This window comes from Scleropages formosus, chromosome 13 (genome assembly GCF_900964775.1).
Source record: "Scleropages formosus chromosome 13, fSclFor1.1, whole genome shotgun sequence".
In the NCBI taxonomy this organism is placed as follows: Eukaryota; Metazoa; Chordata; class Actinopteri; order Osteoglossiformes; family Osteoglossidae; genus Scleropages; species Scleropages formosus.
In genome coordinates, this window is record NC_041818.1 from 26,912,240 (window position 1) to 26,931,164 (window position 18,925).

Sequence of the window (18,925 nt, forward strand, 5' to 3'; positions counted from 1 at the left end):
GTCGGTGCGTTGCACCGATCTCACTCCGCACCGTGCTGAAAAGGTGTGTGTTTGTGCTCTGCTCTTTTGCAGCTACAAGGAGCAGCGGCCGTCATCACTGTGCGTCAAGGTGGGCTGCAGCTCACAGCAGCGCTGTAGATGTGTTCTTATTCTCTTATTATTGTTATTAGTAATGTTTTTACAGCTTGTCAATAACGTATGTAGCTGTACGTCCTCGTACATATTGTGTCGTTGTATAAATAGCGCCGTGTGTGTTCAGCACGTTGTGAGTCACACACAACACCCGAGATTTGTATTTGCAGGGTGTCTGAAAGATCATTTTGAGGCCGCACCCCCAGCATGTTCTGGGTGTAGAAAGACCCCCCCCCAGTCTGGCTGTACACAAACACCTCTAGTGCATTATGGGTATTGTGGATAGGCCCGGAGCTCGCAGGGAAGATTTACGGCAGAGGAGAGAGCCGGGCGGGAATCATTCCTGCGCCGTGATGACAGGTCTATAAAAATGTCGTCTGCGGGCGGCTCCCTCAATATAGCCATTGAAATTCTTGGGGTTTGTGGATGGAGCTCATCACACGTTCTGCCTTCAAAGGTACCGGAACACAAAGAGTCCAGCTTCCGGAGCAAAGGTGGAGCGAGGGCTTCCTGTTCCGCCGCTTGTGCTCCCGGGTTGGCCTTGGTTCCCAGGAAGACTCGGGTGCGGCCAAAGGAAGCTGTGGACAAGATCTCCGTTCGCAGTCCCTCCTCCCTGTCACCCCTGGACACCGCTATTGGTGGTGCGGAGTCTCCCGCCCGCTAACAGTTAAAGTTCTCCTGGCAGTCAGCGGTGACGTCAGACCCACGCTCACGACTGCTGCCTTCGATATGTGTAACGGATGCGTGTCCGAGTCCCGCCCGTGATCGTGGAAGAACTCGTTCACGTGCGAACGCCTGGAAGAGCTGCGGTTCAAGTGGTCGACATGGTCTAACCGCCACGCCGCTTGTCCTTGAAAAGTTTCGCGCTTGGAGCCCCGCTCTAACCCAGGGCCCTGCCCTGCCCCTGTTCCGCCCGCGTTCGCGCTGAGCTGAGCGCAGCACCTTGTCCTACATGGAACTTCGATCGAAGAGGCAGAGCACCGCGACTCGTAACTGGACCGCGGCGATAACGCCCAGCTAATGGCCACGAGCCCGTCTCATTTCTCACTCGCTGGCACACGGAAACGAGGTATTAATCTTCAATCATTTGCCTTCTAATTTTCCCATTAAGGAAGGAGGGCTCCTCTGCTGGGGGGGACCAGCCTGAAACACCCACCCCCTGTCTGCAGCAGTGTGTGTGTGCGTGCGTGTGTGTGCGTGCGCAAGCGGTCTCGCTTGCCTCGGGCCTCCGCGGGGGGTCATTACTCCCAAGTTGCAGCTCGTCAGAAGTGCCGTCGCTTTCGTGGGAATGAAAAGGATTTTGGGAACTGTGTTGAGAGAGAAAGTTAAGAGAAAGTGGTGGCAGATGGCGAAGCGGGAGAAGCAGCTGCTATCGTACCCGAGTCGCGGTGCTCAGCTTTCATGTGGCCCATTGATAGAATGAACCTCGGTGACATTAATACTCTCCGCGTCGCAGGAACCGGCGCTAGAAGTTCATCCTCCAGGTCTTTTTCACCGTGAAAACCCTGCGTTGTTATTATTGTTTTCCGGTACATTCCAGTCAGCTAGTTAAAAATCCTTCTTTCGTTAAAAACTCAAATCCCCTTTTAATAAAATTCAAAGCTCGTTCTGTCGGCTGCAAACGATCAGCTAAATGCCACTTTTATTTCGCTCTCAGAACCATGCTCTTTTCTCCTCCGCTGGCTTGGCGGCCAGTTAAGGGCTTTTCCTCGCGCATGATATTTAATAAACTTTTAACCAAATTAAAGGTTCATCCTGCTGGTTGCGAACGATGCGCTAAATACCACTTTTATTTCACTCTCAGAATGCAGCTTTTGTCAGCGGCGCCTTGGCAGCTACTTAGAAGTCTTTCTTTATATAAAATTGTGTAAACAACAGCTGTTATGGAGCAATGACAGTATATTATAGGATGATGATAATGTATCGCCCCCCCCCCACCCCCTTACCATATTTTTTAGCATGAAGATCTAAGGCCTTAATCCTGTCAGCTGTTGAGCAAAAGCTTTGTTGGCAATTAGAAACGGCGGGACTTTTTTAGGGCCCGTTTGGGTTCGGGGCACAAACATGTTGTTAAGCAAGAGCAGATAAAATCCTCTCAGCGATGCGTTATGAATAGGCAAATAAATCAGACGCATGCACTTCGCACACACTTTGTACATTATTGATGCGCTCTGCTTAATCTAACGTGCTCTGCCGGTCGGCGAACACCGCCGAGCCGAATGACGGATCGGGACAGGTCTCGGCGAGCGCACAGCCAAAGCGCCCGAGAAACGGGGTTCTGCCCGTTATTACACTATGATTTCTGCACCGTCTTATTCACGTAAAACTGTTGGTGTAAATTAACTCTTCTGCTCGTGTCGTTATTGCTGCTGTAAAATTATTTAATGGAAAATAATTCATTTTTCATTGTCTTTTTGCACATGAAGTTGTTACACTGCTGTTTCGCCCTATTTAGTTGGGTGGCTGGTAGGGTAGTGGTTAAAGCTGCTGCTTTTGGAACCAGAAGTCACAGGTTCAATTCCCATCTTCAGCTGTGGTACCCTTGAGCAAGGTACTTACCCTCAATGTCTCACAGTGCCTGGGTGGTGTGGGAGAATGTGGGTTTGATCCCCACTCAGTGTGTGTGTGTGTGTGTGTGTGTGTGTGTGTGTGTGTGTGTGTGTGAAGTTTACATGGGTTTTCATTGAGTGCTCTGGTTTCCTCTCACAGTCCAAAGACATGCTGTTCTGGTGTGTGTGTGTGTGTTTCACTGATGTGTAAATGAGTGACCCAGTGTAAGTAGTGTATCTAGCACTATAAGTCACTGTGGTCAGTAAGGTGTGTTGACTGATAACACTACATAGAGTTCATTGGAAGTTGCTTTGGAGAAAAGTGTCTGATAATTAAATAAATGTAAAATGACCCAGCTGTATAAATGGGTAAATAATTAGAAGTAGTTTGACACTGTGAGTCACATTGGAGAAAAGTGTCAGGTAAATGTAAAAATCCATGATCTTATGTATTTGTTCTCACACACATTTTCTGAAACTGCTTGTCCCATTTGGGGGTCATGGGAAGCCGGAGCCTAACCCGGCAACACAGGGCGTAAGGCCGGAGGGGGAGGAGACACACCCGGGGCGGGATGCCAGTCCATCGCAAGGCACCCCAAGCGGGACTCGAACCCCAGACCAACCGGAGAGCAGGCACAGGCCAAACCCGCTGCACTACTGCGCCCCCGTCATATTTGTTCATAATAAAGTGAAAATTATTAACAGTTTATTTACGTGTCTGAGAGCTGGTGGCTGTTTATCATAATCGTGATAACCTGCGCCCTGATTTCCTCGCACGTTCATGGGAAAGTGGGGATTTGGAGCAAAAGAAAGTGGGACCCTCTCTTTATTAATACAAATATCATTTTAAAGTGAATGTGATGATGAAGATACAATGACGCGATTCAGACAGAAGAAACTCCCCGGTGACGACGCTCAGGACGCTGTTTCCATGGAGTATCTTCAGGTGTGTGAGACACCTGGCGGTTAAAGGCCCTGGAGCTTCGTGGGGGGGTCCCTGTTGACCGCGGTGTCCCGCCAATGTGCTGCGTGTGCCTCGAACCTGTGCTCTCACCGCAATCGTCCTCCTGGGTGCTGCATCTGCACTCCATTATTTCAACGGCGAAGGTGCCGGAGGAGCAGAGGGCGGCACGGAGACAGCAGCACGGTGGCGCCGCGCACCAACAACCGCGCCGAAGGACAGGAAGTGTCTCGCTGGAAGAACGTAGGGGCACTGCGGTTCAAAGCCTCCCAGCTGCATTACGCGTCCAGGAGGACGGGGAGAGGAAATGTGGACCGAAGAGCCGTCACACGTCCCCACCGAGCGCGATCAACATCGCACTCATACCCTAGATTCTCCCGCACCCGTCGAACTGTCTGGCGCCGCCGCACCGCGATTTCTATCGCACCTCATTATGGGTCTCCAGATGGAGGGGAACAGCGAGGAAATTTGGGCCCGCAGGCAGTACCTGCTTTCCCTGAGCACACTTGGGGGGGGCGGTGGGAACATGTGGCCGGGACCGTGCCCATATTAGCCCCTTGGTGGCCCCCGCACCACGGTGCATATAATGGCGGCACCAGTGTGACGCACAGGTCTTTCACAGGCTCCTCGCTCCTAGCCACACGCTTATTACGCACCGAGTCCTGCAGTCGTGGTCGCTATGGCTATAAGCAGCTCGCCCTGCCAACATCCGCCTTCATCCTGGCGGCACACGTCTGCGATCAGGCGACCGTGTCCCTCACTCCGTTTTACTCTGGTCACCCGGGCCGGCTGCATTACGCGTCAGGGGGTTGAGTCACTAGGAGGTCCTGCCAGCATGGCTAAAACTTGACCGGTCTGTCGTCGTCTCCGGGGCACCTTTTCGCCGTCAGGTCCCCTCCCGCGGCGTTCGACACCCGCCCCCCCCCATCCACCACGGCCACGGTGCCGCTCCGCTGAGAAGCAGCTGTAGTGTTTTGAAAAAAATACATTGATTTCACTCCACACTAATTACGTCGCGAATCGGGGCTTTGCTGCATTTTGCAAACACTTTATCATTTTTCCCAGGATGCATTTTTTCCTACTAGGCTCCAGATGAGGACAAAGATTGTGATTTTTTTTTTTCGTACATTAAGCAGGTTTGAGAAAGATGGGGATTCTGGGGCCATTTCGGTGACACGGCGGCACTCGGGCGGCACGCATGTGGACCTCAGCGTCGTTCGCCTGTTATCAGGCCGCCGCGCAGATGAATGCGTACGGCCGCCATCGCACGGCCGCTCCGGCGCCACCTGGGACCTTCTATCCGCGGCTGAGCCGTGCGGCGCGTCCTCCCGATAAGACGTCCCGCGGCGGCCTGCGGCTCCGCGTGCAAAGCGGCTTCCTGCCCGGCTGCTCATCACAGCGTCTGAGTCATCAGCAAACCCCGAGCGGAAGAGCATTCCTCCACAAACACCCTTTTAGTGCCTTAGTGCCTCTCGCACCCTGGCTTCACCTCGGTTTCCGGCCTCCGTTCAGGAGCAGCTCTTGTTCGCGCCAGCTTGGACAAAATAATGGAAACAGATCGGGAAGGCCCGCCGGCACCGCACGCGCGGCCCACGGTCGTCATCGGACACGTGACGCGACAGTCTTCGTCGCTGATGGAGAGATGATTCAATGTGGTGTAATTCGCTGCAGTTTTGTATCTCCAGAATTTGCTTTCGTGCTCATTTGTGCTGCTCACCGCTCATCGGCCCGAAAACGGTGTGGCACAGAAGCCGGAGAGCAGAAGTGTTCTTTGTGCGCTTTGAGAGATATACCGGCGTGACCACAGCCATCACCTTCTGATGAGGAGGAGCTCAGAAAGTGTCCCCATTCTCGTCGTCTCGAGGCGATTGCGGGAGAACGCGGTGTGTGTGTGTGTGTGTGTGTGTGTGTGTGTGTGTGTGTGTGTGTGTGTGCGCGCGCGCACGTGTGCGTTCACTTCCCGGTTACACTCCGCTTTACTGATCGCAGGCTTTATTCTGCATAACCCGGTGTTCCTGCTCCTGCCCCACGGTTGTATCAGATTTGCTCAGTGCCTCACCAGGAAATTCCCCTTGAAATACTGAAATAGTCTGTTTTTTTTTTTTAAACTGATGTTATACATTTTTTTGAGTATTTTTTATGAAAACTGTTTGCTTCTGAATGGTTTTTTACCGCGCCCCTCCTTTCGATCAAACCGAGCCACTTTTCCGCAGCCCGTTTGCTGAACAGGTCATTTCGCTGGGTGATTCAACCTGCAAATTACAAGTGGAAAACAGCCACGAGAGCACTACCCCCCCCCCCCCCCCCACCCCAGCGGAGGCCCCTCCCAGAAAGAGTCGCTTTGCTCTCTCTCTCTCTCAGGTGTTCAGAGTCTTCAAACCGTAACCCGTGGGAGCAAAGACTAAATCCACTAAACATTTCCCGCCTATTTAGAAACGTCGGGAGCGCATTGGGATCCGCGCGGCGGGGTAACGGGCGCCTCCGTTTCCATGGCAACGTGAAGCGGTGGGGATCTCGACGGGCCGCAAATGAAACGTGACCGTGGCGTGTCTCGAGGGGGCCTGTCACACGGTGCTGTATTTTCTCTGTCTATAATTATGCCGTTAAAAATGACCCCCCACCCACTGCGAAGCCGAGGCCTCTGTGAGTCTGTCGACCGTAATCGGTTCGTTAAAGAGAGGCTTCGGTCACAGGAGCCCTTCCCTCACATGAAGCGCTTTCTCTGCTCATCCCAGACAGTTTCCCAGTTTGATTTAAAAACTAAAAGACACAGAGGTCACATGGCAAGGCCAGGCGCCGAACGACAGCGCGGCTCCTTCGTTCCCGTCGAACCCTCGGCTCTGCGATCGGCGCTGGGTGCGGCTGAGCGATGAGCTCCGTCATCGGGCAGGTCCGGTCCGGTCCGGTCGGCTTGTTCGCTTTGGCCCTGGAAGAGAAAGCAGCGGCCGAGAAGCAAATTGAGGCCCGACCCACATGAGAGACGCCATCTGCCGCACGCGTCCCGTCGCGCTCTCTAAACGCACGCATCCGAGCGCCGGCGTGTCGCTCTTCGCTTTAATTAACAGAATAAATGAGGGCCCTGGTTTCTGTGCAGATGGAGGAGGACGAGGAGGAGGCGGAGGAGGAGCGGCGCCTTTAGGAGCGCGTTTTCTTCACGTCCACATCGTCTGCGCAGCTCCGAATTCCGTTTACTTACGCTGAGGCGCTTCAGAGGCGCTGCGGCCCGTCCCTGGACTCGTCCCTGGTCCCATCCTTCATCCCGTCCCTGGTCCTTTCCCTATTCCCGTCCCTAGTCCTGTCCCTCATCCCTTCATTGGTCCCATCCCTCATCCCATCCCTGCTCCCTTTCCTGGTGAAGTACCTGGTCCCGTCCTTGGTCCCATCCCTGGTCCTGTCCCTCGTTCCTTCCCTTGTCCCCTCCCTGCTCCCTTTCCTCGTCCCCTGTCGTTTACCTTCTCTGGCAGCTACTCAGTGCCCCGTTATGCAATAATTATCTGGCATCGCAAACCTTCCACGAAGGGGGTGCCCCATCCAGGGGGTCTGATTGATGGGTCCACCTGTTGACTGCGTCCGGCTCTTTGCCTGAAGTGACCTCATTAGCACTCGAACCCCCGCCCTTGGCCCACACGCCGTCCAACGGGAGTCCGGGGCTCTCTTTTACAATGTAAATGAAGTAATTATCCGGATAACTTTGGGCTTTCGAAAATCAGACCATTTCAGTCTCATTTCGCCACCGATAAGAGGTTTATCGCCATGGCAACTAGTTACAGCTCATCAGTCGTTCCCTACAGCAGGTTAACTCTCGGTGTCCGCAGTACCGCGGTGACTCCCGCGCTCTCGCTGTTTGGAAAAGCCGGGAGGAACATCGAGCTGCGGGCACTCGCCCGTCTCGCCTTCCCACGAGCCTTCGGGTGTTCGGTGCACTCTCACAGCAACGCGTGCGCGGCCCTCCCGGCAGTGTGAGAAGAGTGTATTTCATAAATCCAACAATGCAAAGTGTCACCCCCCCAACCCGCGTTGCCATCACAGTGATGCCTGTTCACACCGTGCTACTCACCGAGCAAACACATACACTCTCATCCTGATATGACATTCACTTGTGCAGATAATGTGCGCAGCGCTTGTGAATGGGGCGCGGGTTCGACTCGTTGCGCCTGGTCCCGGTCCTGATCCCCGGCCGACCGGGATCCATCAGACGACGGGTCTGGGCTGGTGGCCTTTGTTCGCTGGGCTGCGCGTCCGTCAGTAGTCGCGCTCGATCACTGGGACGATGCCGGGGGGGCGGTGGGGGTCCATCGGAGCGCCCGGAATAGCAAGTGCGACGCCGGCATTTTCCAGCCTGAAGAACTTGTCACCGCAACGGTGTCACGGTGTGTTTGGTGTGTTTGTTCTCTGTACGGAACTCTGTCGGTGAGGGATGACAGGCTGCGTAGCTCCTCACGGATGTACCGCGGCTACCCAGGGTGCATTTGCCCTGAGGAACCCGACCGGGGAAAGGGGCTCTTTTAGGTGGGCAGCGCGGAGGCGGCGCGTGGCTACAGCCTCTCGGCGATTCACCGGGGTCATGACCTCCGTCACAAGTCACTACGCAGGGGGTCCCCAGCGCCGGCTGGTCGAAGCCACTCCTCCCTCACCCGTGACACACTTAGGTCACGGCTCCCGCTACGTTAGCACGTTCGCAGAGCAACTCGATTTACCTCGATTTACTGGGATTCTCAGACCTCCGTTTCCAGCCCCGGTCTGAGTTGTTAATGTGGCACTTTCACAGCGCTTTACCACAATAAAACCAGGTGTTCGTACTTTATAATAAGCTAAAATGCCAGCGCTTGATTCAGTGGCCAGCCGTGGTGCCATTCATCACCAACTGACAGTGAAATATTTTCACATCAGCCAAGCAGGAATGTGGCAGTCTATCAGTCAAATTTAACGCGGTATAACACCCTTGACAGCGGCGTGGTTCTCGCGATGATGCATCAGTGTTTCCTTTGAAAAGGGAAAGTAACGCACCTGTGGCTCGTCGTCGAGGGAAGGACAGTTCGAAAAGCGGAAAACGCAGGATGTTTGACGGCGGTGCGTAGGGAGGTCCCGCTGCGGACGAGTGCCGACGGACCGAGGCCACGCCCCCTTCAGGTGTACGGATGCGAGAGAGAACAATCCAGTCTGAGTGTGGTAAAGTGTGGTGAAGTGTGGTGAAGAGCGCACAAGGTCGGTGTTTACAGAGTGAAAACAGTAAAACTAACTGAACGCTGAAATAATAAATAAAAAGAGTGATCCCTCCGTGTTTGACATTTTATGACTGTTTTTGTGTGGAAACACGCACTGGAAGAGCTGTGTGTTCGTGGTCTCTGGTGCGGCGTTTGTCCACTGTCGATAACCGCTCGTCCAGCACGGGGCCATGGTGGTCCGGAACCTATCCTGCGAAAGTATGGTGAGAGGTTGAGTACCCCTCCGGTGGGACACCAACACATACGCACACACACACACACTCGATGGGCAATTCAGAGTCACCAGTTCACTTGGGACACACATCTTTGGACAGTGGGAGGAAACCAGAGTGCCTGCAGTAGAACCACGATTCTTATACGCAGACTGAGCCGGATCTGGACCCGTAATCGAACCCGCAATGCAGGAGCTGTGAAGCACCGGTGTTAACGGCTGCGACAGGTGTGACAGCAGGGGGCAAATAATTAAAGTGACCACCTGAGCCCCCCCCCCAACCCCACGGGCCCCAAATCTCGCAGCAAAGCGATGCAGTTCAGGGACATAGACTGTCCAGCGGTCAGGGGGGTTGGGCGACTTCCTGGGCGCCGTGTCACACGACCGCAGACCTACTTTGGTTCTGTGCTGACAAGAATGATAGCTTTAATTTGCATGCAGGAGCCCCCCCACACACACATCCTGTGATGGATGGGGGTCCTGGCTCCATCCCTCAGATGGGCACACGGGCGTCACTCCGCTCACACGGGTCCAGAGACAGAATTAAGCAAAGGGGGGTTGGGGGGGTGGAAGAGAAGAGTTTCCGTAAGGCTTCGCACCCGCGCTCTCCTTGAACTGAAGGTGAGGTGGGGGGTCCGACCCCCCCCCAGCTGCGGCCTGGGGACGGTGCACAGCTGCTGGGAGCACACAGGTCACACTCCGTTTGGGTCACAAATGGCCGGTGGCTTTAATGGCCTTTTCTAGCACCACGTTCCTCATCTCGGTATAAAAAGCCCCCCGCTGCCCCCCAGTGGTGCACCAATCCCCCCCACCAACCCCCCATGCGAGCTCCTGTTTGCCGTTAAGATGCTGAAGACGGGAGAAATGGGAGAAAAGCGTACGTTCTTCGCAGCCGGTCGCTGGAGGTGGGCAGGGTCCGTTCCGGAAAGTGCTCCGGCGTGTGGGCCGGTAGGTGGCGGGATCGCAGCCGTCGCCACTCTACCGGGGACGATTTGGAGGCGCGCGCCGCTCATAGCGCTTGGAGATCAAAGGCGAGCAGAACACACTCGGCGCCGCACTCTGCAGCGTGTGACCCGGCGCTGCATCTTTTATGTAACGAAACCTCACGGTGCCTGAGTCCCGTCCCACGCTTTCTCAACAGGACTGTTAATGGTACACTCCTCAGCATGCCAGTGTGTGTGTGTGTGTGTATGTGTGTGGGGTGCTCCTGCTCCCATGTGCCCATGCAGCAGCAGGTGGTGCAGTGGTTAACGCTGCTGTTGCTTCACACTCGAAGGTCCGAGGTTAAAATCCCACTTCCCTCTGTAGTACCCTAATGGAAGTACACACCCTGAATTAATATAGTAAAAGTCTCCATGCTGGACGAACAGGTAAATCAGTGCAAGTCACTTTGGAAAAAAGAGTCCCCTCAACAAATGGATGCGAAAACCTAGAGTGAGCAGGACGGGGCTTTAAGCGCAGCCTGGATGTTTGTCTGTTATGAAATTAAGTCGTAAATAGGCGGTCAGTCAGTCCACTGGTGTGAACAGCAGTAGAGTAAAACCAGGGTGAATGTAGAGTAAAACCAGAGTAACACCGGAACTGTGCAGTAAACTCACTGAGTGTGACTCTGTCTGGTGCTTCAGCTTAGACATTTAGATCATGTGTGAGTAGCTCCTCTGGCAGGAGTCCTGTGTCCACCTGTACCCTGTGTGTGTGTGTGTGTGTGTGTGTGTGTGTGTGTGTTATACACACAGCTTATTAGGGAGTGACTTTCCCAGAGAACGTGGCGCCATAATGAGCTCCTCTAATGCATTTTCAATGACTGGAGCTCCATTGACTTTGCTCAGGGGGAAAGATGGAAGTAAACACCAGCGAGAGGATGTGGTGAACCTCACACACACACACACGCACGCACGCACACAGAGCCTGAGCTTCTCACATTTGGCTGTTCTCTTCCAGCTCTCCTCACCACGAGACCCCCGAAGGTGCTGTTCCCCATCGAGCGACAGGCCAGCGTCATCGACGTCCAGCTGGGTGAGTGACCTCAGGCGCCCGATGAGGACGGACGGACGGTCAGTGTGGTCCACGGTCCGGCACCTGGACAAAGACACGCACCTTTCATTAGGGTAACGTTTACACCCACAGCAAGGTAAAATCATAGTGCTGTCCTGGTACAGCACTATGTCGACTGTGTTCTCACACTTCTTCCCATAAGCCTCCAGGCTCACTGACACACCACGGTACTAATTGTTAGCTTCCTTGCAGCGTTCGGCATTTGCGACGAGACGTTTTCTGTTCTTCTAGACAAAAAAGCATTTGGAGTTTTTTGTCGACCACGTGATTCTCTCCCGGTAGCGGTGCTCTTTAAATGTGACTCTCTGTTTAGGGCAGTTGACAATAACGAAACCATTGAAAGGAACGCATATTTAAGCTGTCTGCTCCCACAAAATTACAGGCCATTACTCCACGCGCACGCACACACACACCACGAGGAGACAGCTGAAGAGATGGAGTTTCCGAGCCCCTGCGGCGTCGCCGACATGTCTCTCTCCTCACCGTTTTGTGCTCAAACGGCTCCCCGCCTGTGGCAGCTGGTCGCCATGGCGCTCCCGGGACGCGCTCCTCTCTCTCTCTCTCTCTCTCTCTCTCTCTCTCTCTCTCTCTCTCTCTCTCTCTCTCTCTCGTCTCGTCTCTTGTCTGCGACGTCTCCCCCAGAACACAGAGCACACACTCCCTCCCGGCGTGTGGCTCTGATGTTTTTTACCGCGGTCCATCCTGGTTGAACACAGGTGGATGGGAGAAGAGAGACCTGGGTGAGATATGAGCACAGGAAGAGAGGTGTGTGAACGGGACGGTAGAGCTGCGGTCTTGTTCTTGCTCCTGGGGGACTGAGGTTCAAGTCCCACATCCTGCTGTAGTGTCTTTTATCAAGGTACCTACCCTAAACTGATACAGTAAAAATTACTCTGCTATATAAATGAGTGAATTGGGCAGCAGACCCCTCTTCAGTGTCGCCATCAGAGCTCTCAGGTGGACCACTGCGTGTGTGTGTGTGTGTGTGTGTGGAGCGGAGTGGCCGAGAGCAGCATTGTACGTTTTTTCCTGGAAGAAGGCTGTCACCCCCCACCCCAGGTGTGTCCGTTCGCTACATCTACGCACAACTCCCACTCCGCACACAGTCGGCCCTGGGTTCGACTGCAGCGGATGAAATCGAAGGGCTTAAGCAGGGCCGGTGGTGTAACGCAGGGGTGTGTGTGTGTGTGTGTGTGTGTGTGTGAGAAACACACTGACAGAAACATACACAACAGTGAGATCAGATCCTTTTTCACACACATTCAGAGGAAATTTTATTAGACATCATTATACAGGGGCCGCAGGGGCGCAGCGGCGCAGCAGGTTTGGTCGGGTCCTGCTCTCCGGTGGGTCTGGGGTTCGAGGCCCGCTTGAGGTGCCTTGTGACAGACTGGTGTCCCATCCTGGGTGTGTCCCCTCCCCCTCCAGCCTTGCGCCCCGTGTTGCCGGGTTAGGCTCTGGTTTACAGCAAACCCCTTTGGGACAAGTGGCTTCAGACAGTGTGTGTGTGTGTGTGTGTGTGTGTGTGTGTGTGTCTGCACATGGATGTACATCATTATACCATGACACTCTGAACACTGGAAAACTGTCCATTGAAGGGTCCAAAAAGGCTCCTGTTTTTACCGTGGTGGTGCGGGTGTATCTACCGCGTTCCATCCGACAGGGGAGGCGAGAAACCATCTGTATAACGGTCAGTTTGTTGGGGTGTCACTTCTAGCAAAATCAATGTCGATATCAAAATGTGAGTTCTGAAGGCCCGATGGGAAGATTCTCGTGGTTATTATAGTCGTTCGACAGCGATGAAGATGCTGATATAACGGGCATCGGGGGTCATCGAAGGGTTCGAGGAGTCGAGTTCCTCTCTTTCTGTGCGCGGCAAAGGCAGAAAACGGTAATTAGACTTTGGAGGTGTAAGAGTACCTGTCTATTGAGGTATATATTAAAGTTGAAGCCCCACAATAGGAAAGGCGGTAAAAAAGATGATAAATGCTGTAATTTCCTGAAGAAGAACCGTACGGCAGAGATGAGCTCCGGCGGCGACGCCGTGAACCGCACGCCATTTATATTCAGGGCTCCGTGTGGCGTGGAGAGGCTGCGCATTATATTTTCAGACTATTTCATCATGCCCGGTCCAATCATCTTCTCACTCTTGGCACCGGAGGTCTTCCCGCACACCCAAGACACGGTGCCGGACGCCATGCGAGTCGCTTCCGGAACGTTCTTCCGTTTCCCGCCGAAGCGCTCCGCGTGAGCGATGGAGACGAGCGAAGCGGCGTCGCCGTTTCGCCGCAGGAGCGGGAGCCTTGGGCCGCACCGCCGCAATCGCTCGCCCGAGGGCTCGTTTCCCAGTCGCACCCGGGTCCTTCGCGCAGAACGCCACGATAAAAAGATGTGATGTATTTTCAGATTGACGACACGCCGAAGTCACCCGTGACGGAGGAGGCTTATAAACGTCTCGTTCGCCTCGGCCTTGAAAAAAGGGCCGTTTGGGCCGCTGGCTGCTTCATCGACGGCGCCGTTTATGTCCGCGTCTCCGTGAATAAACAAGGGGGGTGGGGGGCGCTCAGCTCGCCCAAACGCACTGCAACACACTCAAACGCACTTTTCCGCCGTGTTCCGTCAAAGGGTCGCTGGCGCCGCTTGTTGCCGGAGGTCCTCCGGCTCGGCGTCTGCCCCATCACGGGCCCCTTCCCGGGAACCCGCGGCCCCACAAAACTGGTAATTAATTGTTGCGCGAAGCTGGCGGGAGCTCGGGGGGGGTCGGGGGGGGGGGCACATTCCACCGCAGCTGTCAGTGTTTATTAGCCGCTCGGACGCCAAGCGCACCCAACGATCAATGGCTCCGAGAAAATCAGCTCCCCTTAACCTTTACACGAGAAGGACCTATTATTAGCCGGGGGGGGGATCCTGCCGCTTTCTTTCCCTACGAGAGGTCCGATTAGCGGTAGCCGGCACCGCCGCCGAGGATGTGGCACTCAGGGCCCAGGTGTGTGTGGCAGGTGCCTTTCAAAACATCCAGAAGGAATCTATGGGGGGTGGGGGGTGGGGGGGGGCGCGTATGAAGGGCATTGCGGGACAGCCGTCCTGCGGGGAGCCGCCGTTCTCCACGTGCGCGGCCCGTGGCGGGGAGCTCTCCCTCCCCCCGTCCGCGAAGTCGCCGATCGCTCCGCCCCGCAGACGACAGCTTGTTTTATCTTTTTTTCTCCTGCTTTGTCCTCTGTTTCCCGAAGCCGAAAACACGGACTTTCCATCAACGTCCGCGGCGTTTACGTCGCGATAAATACGCGCGGAGTGACAGGAAACAGAGCCGCTGGCTCATCCGGGAGCGCCGAGACGGGCCGGTGTCACGGCGACAGAGTAATAACGGGGGAATGGAGTCGTGAACCGAGCCGCCGCTCCCTCTTTCTCTCATTTGTCATCGCGGGCGTTCGAAGGTCTCGTTTACCCCGTTCTCGCAGCCCTCGTCACGGTTAGGGCCGAGAGCAGAGATACCGGGAGATCGCGCCCCGCGCCGGAACGTGGCGTGGGAACAGTGCCGACGTGGCGCTTTCGCGGCACGGGCTGACGGAGGGATGCGGATGGACGCGGATGGACGGCTTTCGGCGACACCGATCGGACGAGAGAGAGAAAAATCGACAGCTTTCGCAATGCCGATTGGACGCGGCACACGATGGTAAACTGTTCTCACAAGGATGATTGGAGGAAGGGCAGTGAGAAAGAGCTTCTAATATTCTGATTCGAGGAGGGGAAGCGAACAGCAGTTTCTAATATTCTGACTGGAGAAGATAAAGACTTTCCACAGATCTGATTGGCTGTGCGTAGACAAGTTATTAGGATTCGGTGTGTAACTCCGTCATCCTTCTAATGAGGTTTTCATGTTGAGTTTCGATTGTAAATTTACCGAGGAGAATTTGCTTCTGTGGAGAAACAAAAAAATGAATGAATGAATTTCACCTCTTCATTTAAGCTGTTTCCTGTTGAACGGTTGGTGCATCAGCATAGTACACTGTTGATATCGTGTGTCCAATCCTCCAATGCGCACACACGCAGAAAGCTCTGTCTCAGGGACCGATTTGCGGTCAGCGGGTGGGTGCCCTTCCGCGTCCCGTGTGTCACCGGGGGTTTACTCAAAGGACACGGCAGCTGTGACCAAAGACACACAGTGTTAGCGGTGCGAGGCTAACGGGGGAGGGGCACGTATGACGGGAGGGAGCGGCGCGTCTCGACCGTGTCCGGGAGCGGATGGGAGCTCGCGGAACGGTCCGAGTGCCCGGAGAACGGGCCTCCGGGCCGCGAAGGACTGTGACTCGGTCTGACGAGTCGTCCTTCTGCATGTTCTTGGCAAATAAACGCACGCACGCACACACACTGAGCCCCCGAGTGCCTCGTTCCAGCTGATAAAGGTTCTGGAGGCTCCATAATGGTGCGGAACACATTTGGTGGTGTGACCCGGGTCGGCCTCTCCATCAGGGGGCGGAGTTAATGGAGCGCAGTGATCTGCCTTTCTGAGAAATCCTTTGCATCCCATAATGCACTGTTTCTGCCGCCACCGGGAGGGAGAACGGTCCGGCATGTTGGCTATGGCTACTGCTGCAGAAGCACGGGGACACGATTACTCCGTCCTCCATCACGGTCCCAGGTTCGAGACCTGGTCCGGGGCCTTTCTCTAGGCCTGTCCGCTGACCCCAAAAAGCTACATGTGGACAAGAGAGAGACTGGTGCCTTGTGACCACTGGGGTAACACTGCGAGTGTCCGCCGTACAACACTGCAGGGTGTCCACACCTTGGACAAACGTACCATTTACATTAACAGTAATAACCGATATCTTTACCTCCATTCGCTCAACCACAGAAGCTTTGCCAGAGCCGCTCTTGAATGTTCTTGCGCACGAGGGTGCAGTTGGACAGTCCACAAACGTCTAGAAATTTCCGTCAGCAAAAGTAGAGGGACGCCGTTTCACAACACAACTCCGTATTCAGGTGCGGTGAAACTCGGACAGGTAATATATCGAAAAAAAAAAGCGCTGGGCGGAGCTGCACCGTCCCCGTGGGATCTCTCATGAAATATCTGGACGCCAGCTGCTCCCGGTGTCCCGTCGACCTCCAGTCATCACTGTCTCACACCTGTCCAACTGTTCGCTTGCCCTGCGCCGTCTTCATTGCTGTGCATCCTGTCTCTGTGTGCTCTGCTCTGGTCTTTCTCCTTCAGGAGTTCAGCTGGGGCTTTAGAAGCTTTGATTTCAAGCCCTTTGTCAAAGAGTCTCGACCCAAATGTGCCAGTCGTCCCGGTAACCGACCCGGGGCTAATTTCCGAAACCCAGCGTAGCACCGCGGTCGCAGGTGCTCTGAACTCAGAGATGCTTCCGGAAAACTGACCACAGGGGCATCATTCGTTGTTAGTACCAGCTTGTCCGGTGCAGGGCCACGGTGGTCCGGAGCCTATCCAGACACGCAGGACATGAGACGGGGGACACCCTGGAGGGGACATCAGTCCATCACAGGGCAAAATGCTGAAATACTTCATCATTATTTCATTTTGCTGACAGTTTCCTTAAAGGTGACTTGGAATGTCATCATGGTTAAGTTAGTTCACTAGTTATGGTAAGTAAGTACAGTAAACTACTTAACGAAACATTACAGATGGGTTATTTTCACTGCACAGGAGGGGGAGCAGGGTTCGAACCCAGGTCCTTCGATTACAAGGTAGGGCAGTAACCCCTACACCTCCAGCCGATTACCATCCGCTGAGGACGCAGGTAATAGGTTCCATAATCCGTATCCGTGTGTTTTTGTGAGATACATTTTACGTATACCACAGTATATTTCTGAGCGTCCCTCTGGGGTATTTAGTAATGCTGGGACAACATGATCTGATCGGACTCCAGTTTGATTCACGGTCAAACCAAACGGTCGACGTCAGCGCGATAATTTCCATTAATCCCGAAGACGAGGCGACGCAGCCTCGACGGAGGTCTCGTCCCGCAGCACCGGCCACACTTTGAGTCGAACCCTCGACGATACGAAAAGGATGCTGCGGCGCTCCGAAGCCGCTCTCAACAGTGACCGCAACGGAGTCCAAACGTCTCCTGAGCTCCTGTTTGTGCAGCGGGATGCTGGGAATCGCCGGGGGGATAAATCACTGTGTCATTTTAATTGCTCAGTGAGTTTCTAAATGGAGTGCTCCCCCCGACCCCATCATAATTAAACATGTCTCACGTCTAATAAGGAAGTACAGGCCTCACAACCGTGTCTTTATGCACCACCTCCAACATTGCTGGAATACACCGCTTTTACAGCACAGCAGGGTAAAAATGTTTTTTTTCCCCAAAATAATTACTCTCCCTCTGGATGGATGTTACTGGCAGGTCTTACTGAGATCAGGCCTCCAAGACAGTCGGTGACCGTCGTTTCCGCGAGTCTCGCAGACTCGGCCCCTCGACAGGCGGTCGCTTTTTTAATCGCATGACCCCAGTGGACAATTAAGACACAGAGGACACCTGGAGAGGTGGGCAGCACAGCAGTTTGTCTGCTCTGTCTTCCCAGGCCTCTGGGTCTTCCCACTTGGGGCGAGACCCCTTCCGCATCTCCCAGTGCGCCCCGGGGGGTCCCATCCCCTCTCGAGGCAACGCGGCCACGGGGCCGTCCAAAGTCAAGCTGCGTCACCCGTCGTCGTCCTCCAGCGCTGCGGAAAATCGTCGAAGAACTGGCAGGCGTCCGGCAATCCGCCATGAAATGAGCACAGGAAATATAATGGAATTAAATTACCAGTGACACCCACCGGGGGGCACGATCCACTTCTGTTTGGGCGGACTGCCAGGGAGCGGCTATTAAATACACTGACGGCTGCTGGGGGAGAGACCGGGGGTCCCGGAGGTCAGAAGGGGAGCCATTACCACATTGTCCAGCACAAGCTGCCGGGAGCTGGACGACACGGCGCTGGATCGCGGGACCCGATTTTGGAGCCGGAACACGTTTCCTTGGCACGGATTGGGTTGGTGGCGTGGGGGGCGGAACAAAGTACGGACCAGTCTCAGGGCTCCTTCCACAGTTGGAGAGGGGGGTGGCTTGAGTCTGCTTTAGGAGCGACTGAATTCACCCTCGTCTTTTCCGTCCGAATCGACGCGCTGCTTGTGCCCTGACAGAGCAGGGTAAATTTTCCTGTATTAATCCAGAGCACCGTGTTCAAGGGCATTACAGCAGGAGTGGGATTTGAACCGAGGATGTTCAGGTTGCAAGGTGACGACTCTAAGCTGCTTTCCCTTCACGTTAACTCTCCCTCGCCGTGTTGTGTCCATGTTGAAGCTGCTGACCGTTGCGACCGCGCTTCAGCGCAGTGGACCGGAGACTCAGAGGAGGAACCTTCATTTCTGGCAGCCGAACCAAGAAATGCAGCCAAGGCCTTTTACTGGGTTTTTGGACTAGGGCACAGCACAGCACAGCACAGCACAGCACAGTACTCAGTACTCTTTACGATCCGCCCCGCGTTTGACCGCACTGGTACCGCGCTGTAACACCACCCAGAAACAGAGCACCGAAACTGTGCCCAGCAGTAGACTATCCAGCCGGGGACGTCTTTTGGGGGGGCGGCGGATAAAAAGGGTGACAAATGACACGAAGCGAGTGGCGGCTGAGCAGCAGCACCTCCCCGTATACTGCGATATATATATATGTCTAACATCGCAGTTATATAGCGGTATATATCTCCACTTTTTTCATACTTCTTCTTGCGTCCGCGGCCTCCATCGATTTTACTGTAAAGCCCTTTGCCTCCGCAAGTAAATCAGTCAAAGCT

General features: G+C 54.6%; 1 protein-coding gene across 1 annotated transcript in view; it reads left to right on the top strand.

Annotated features, from left to right (window-relative positions):
* Window positions 1-18,925, top strand: part of il1rapl2 (interleukin 1 receptor accessory protein-like 2) — a 170,031-nt gene that overhangs the window by 131,772 nt on the left and 19,334 nt on the right. The window contains exon 6 of the mRNA XM_029257167.1: window positions 11,020-11,094. Within this exon, the coding sequence (XP_029113000.1) occupies window positions 11,020-11,094 (75 nt within the window). The remainder of the gene's footprint in view (window positions 1-11,019; window positions 11,095-18,925) is intronic.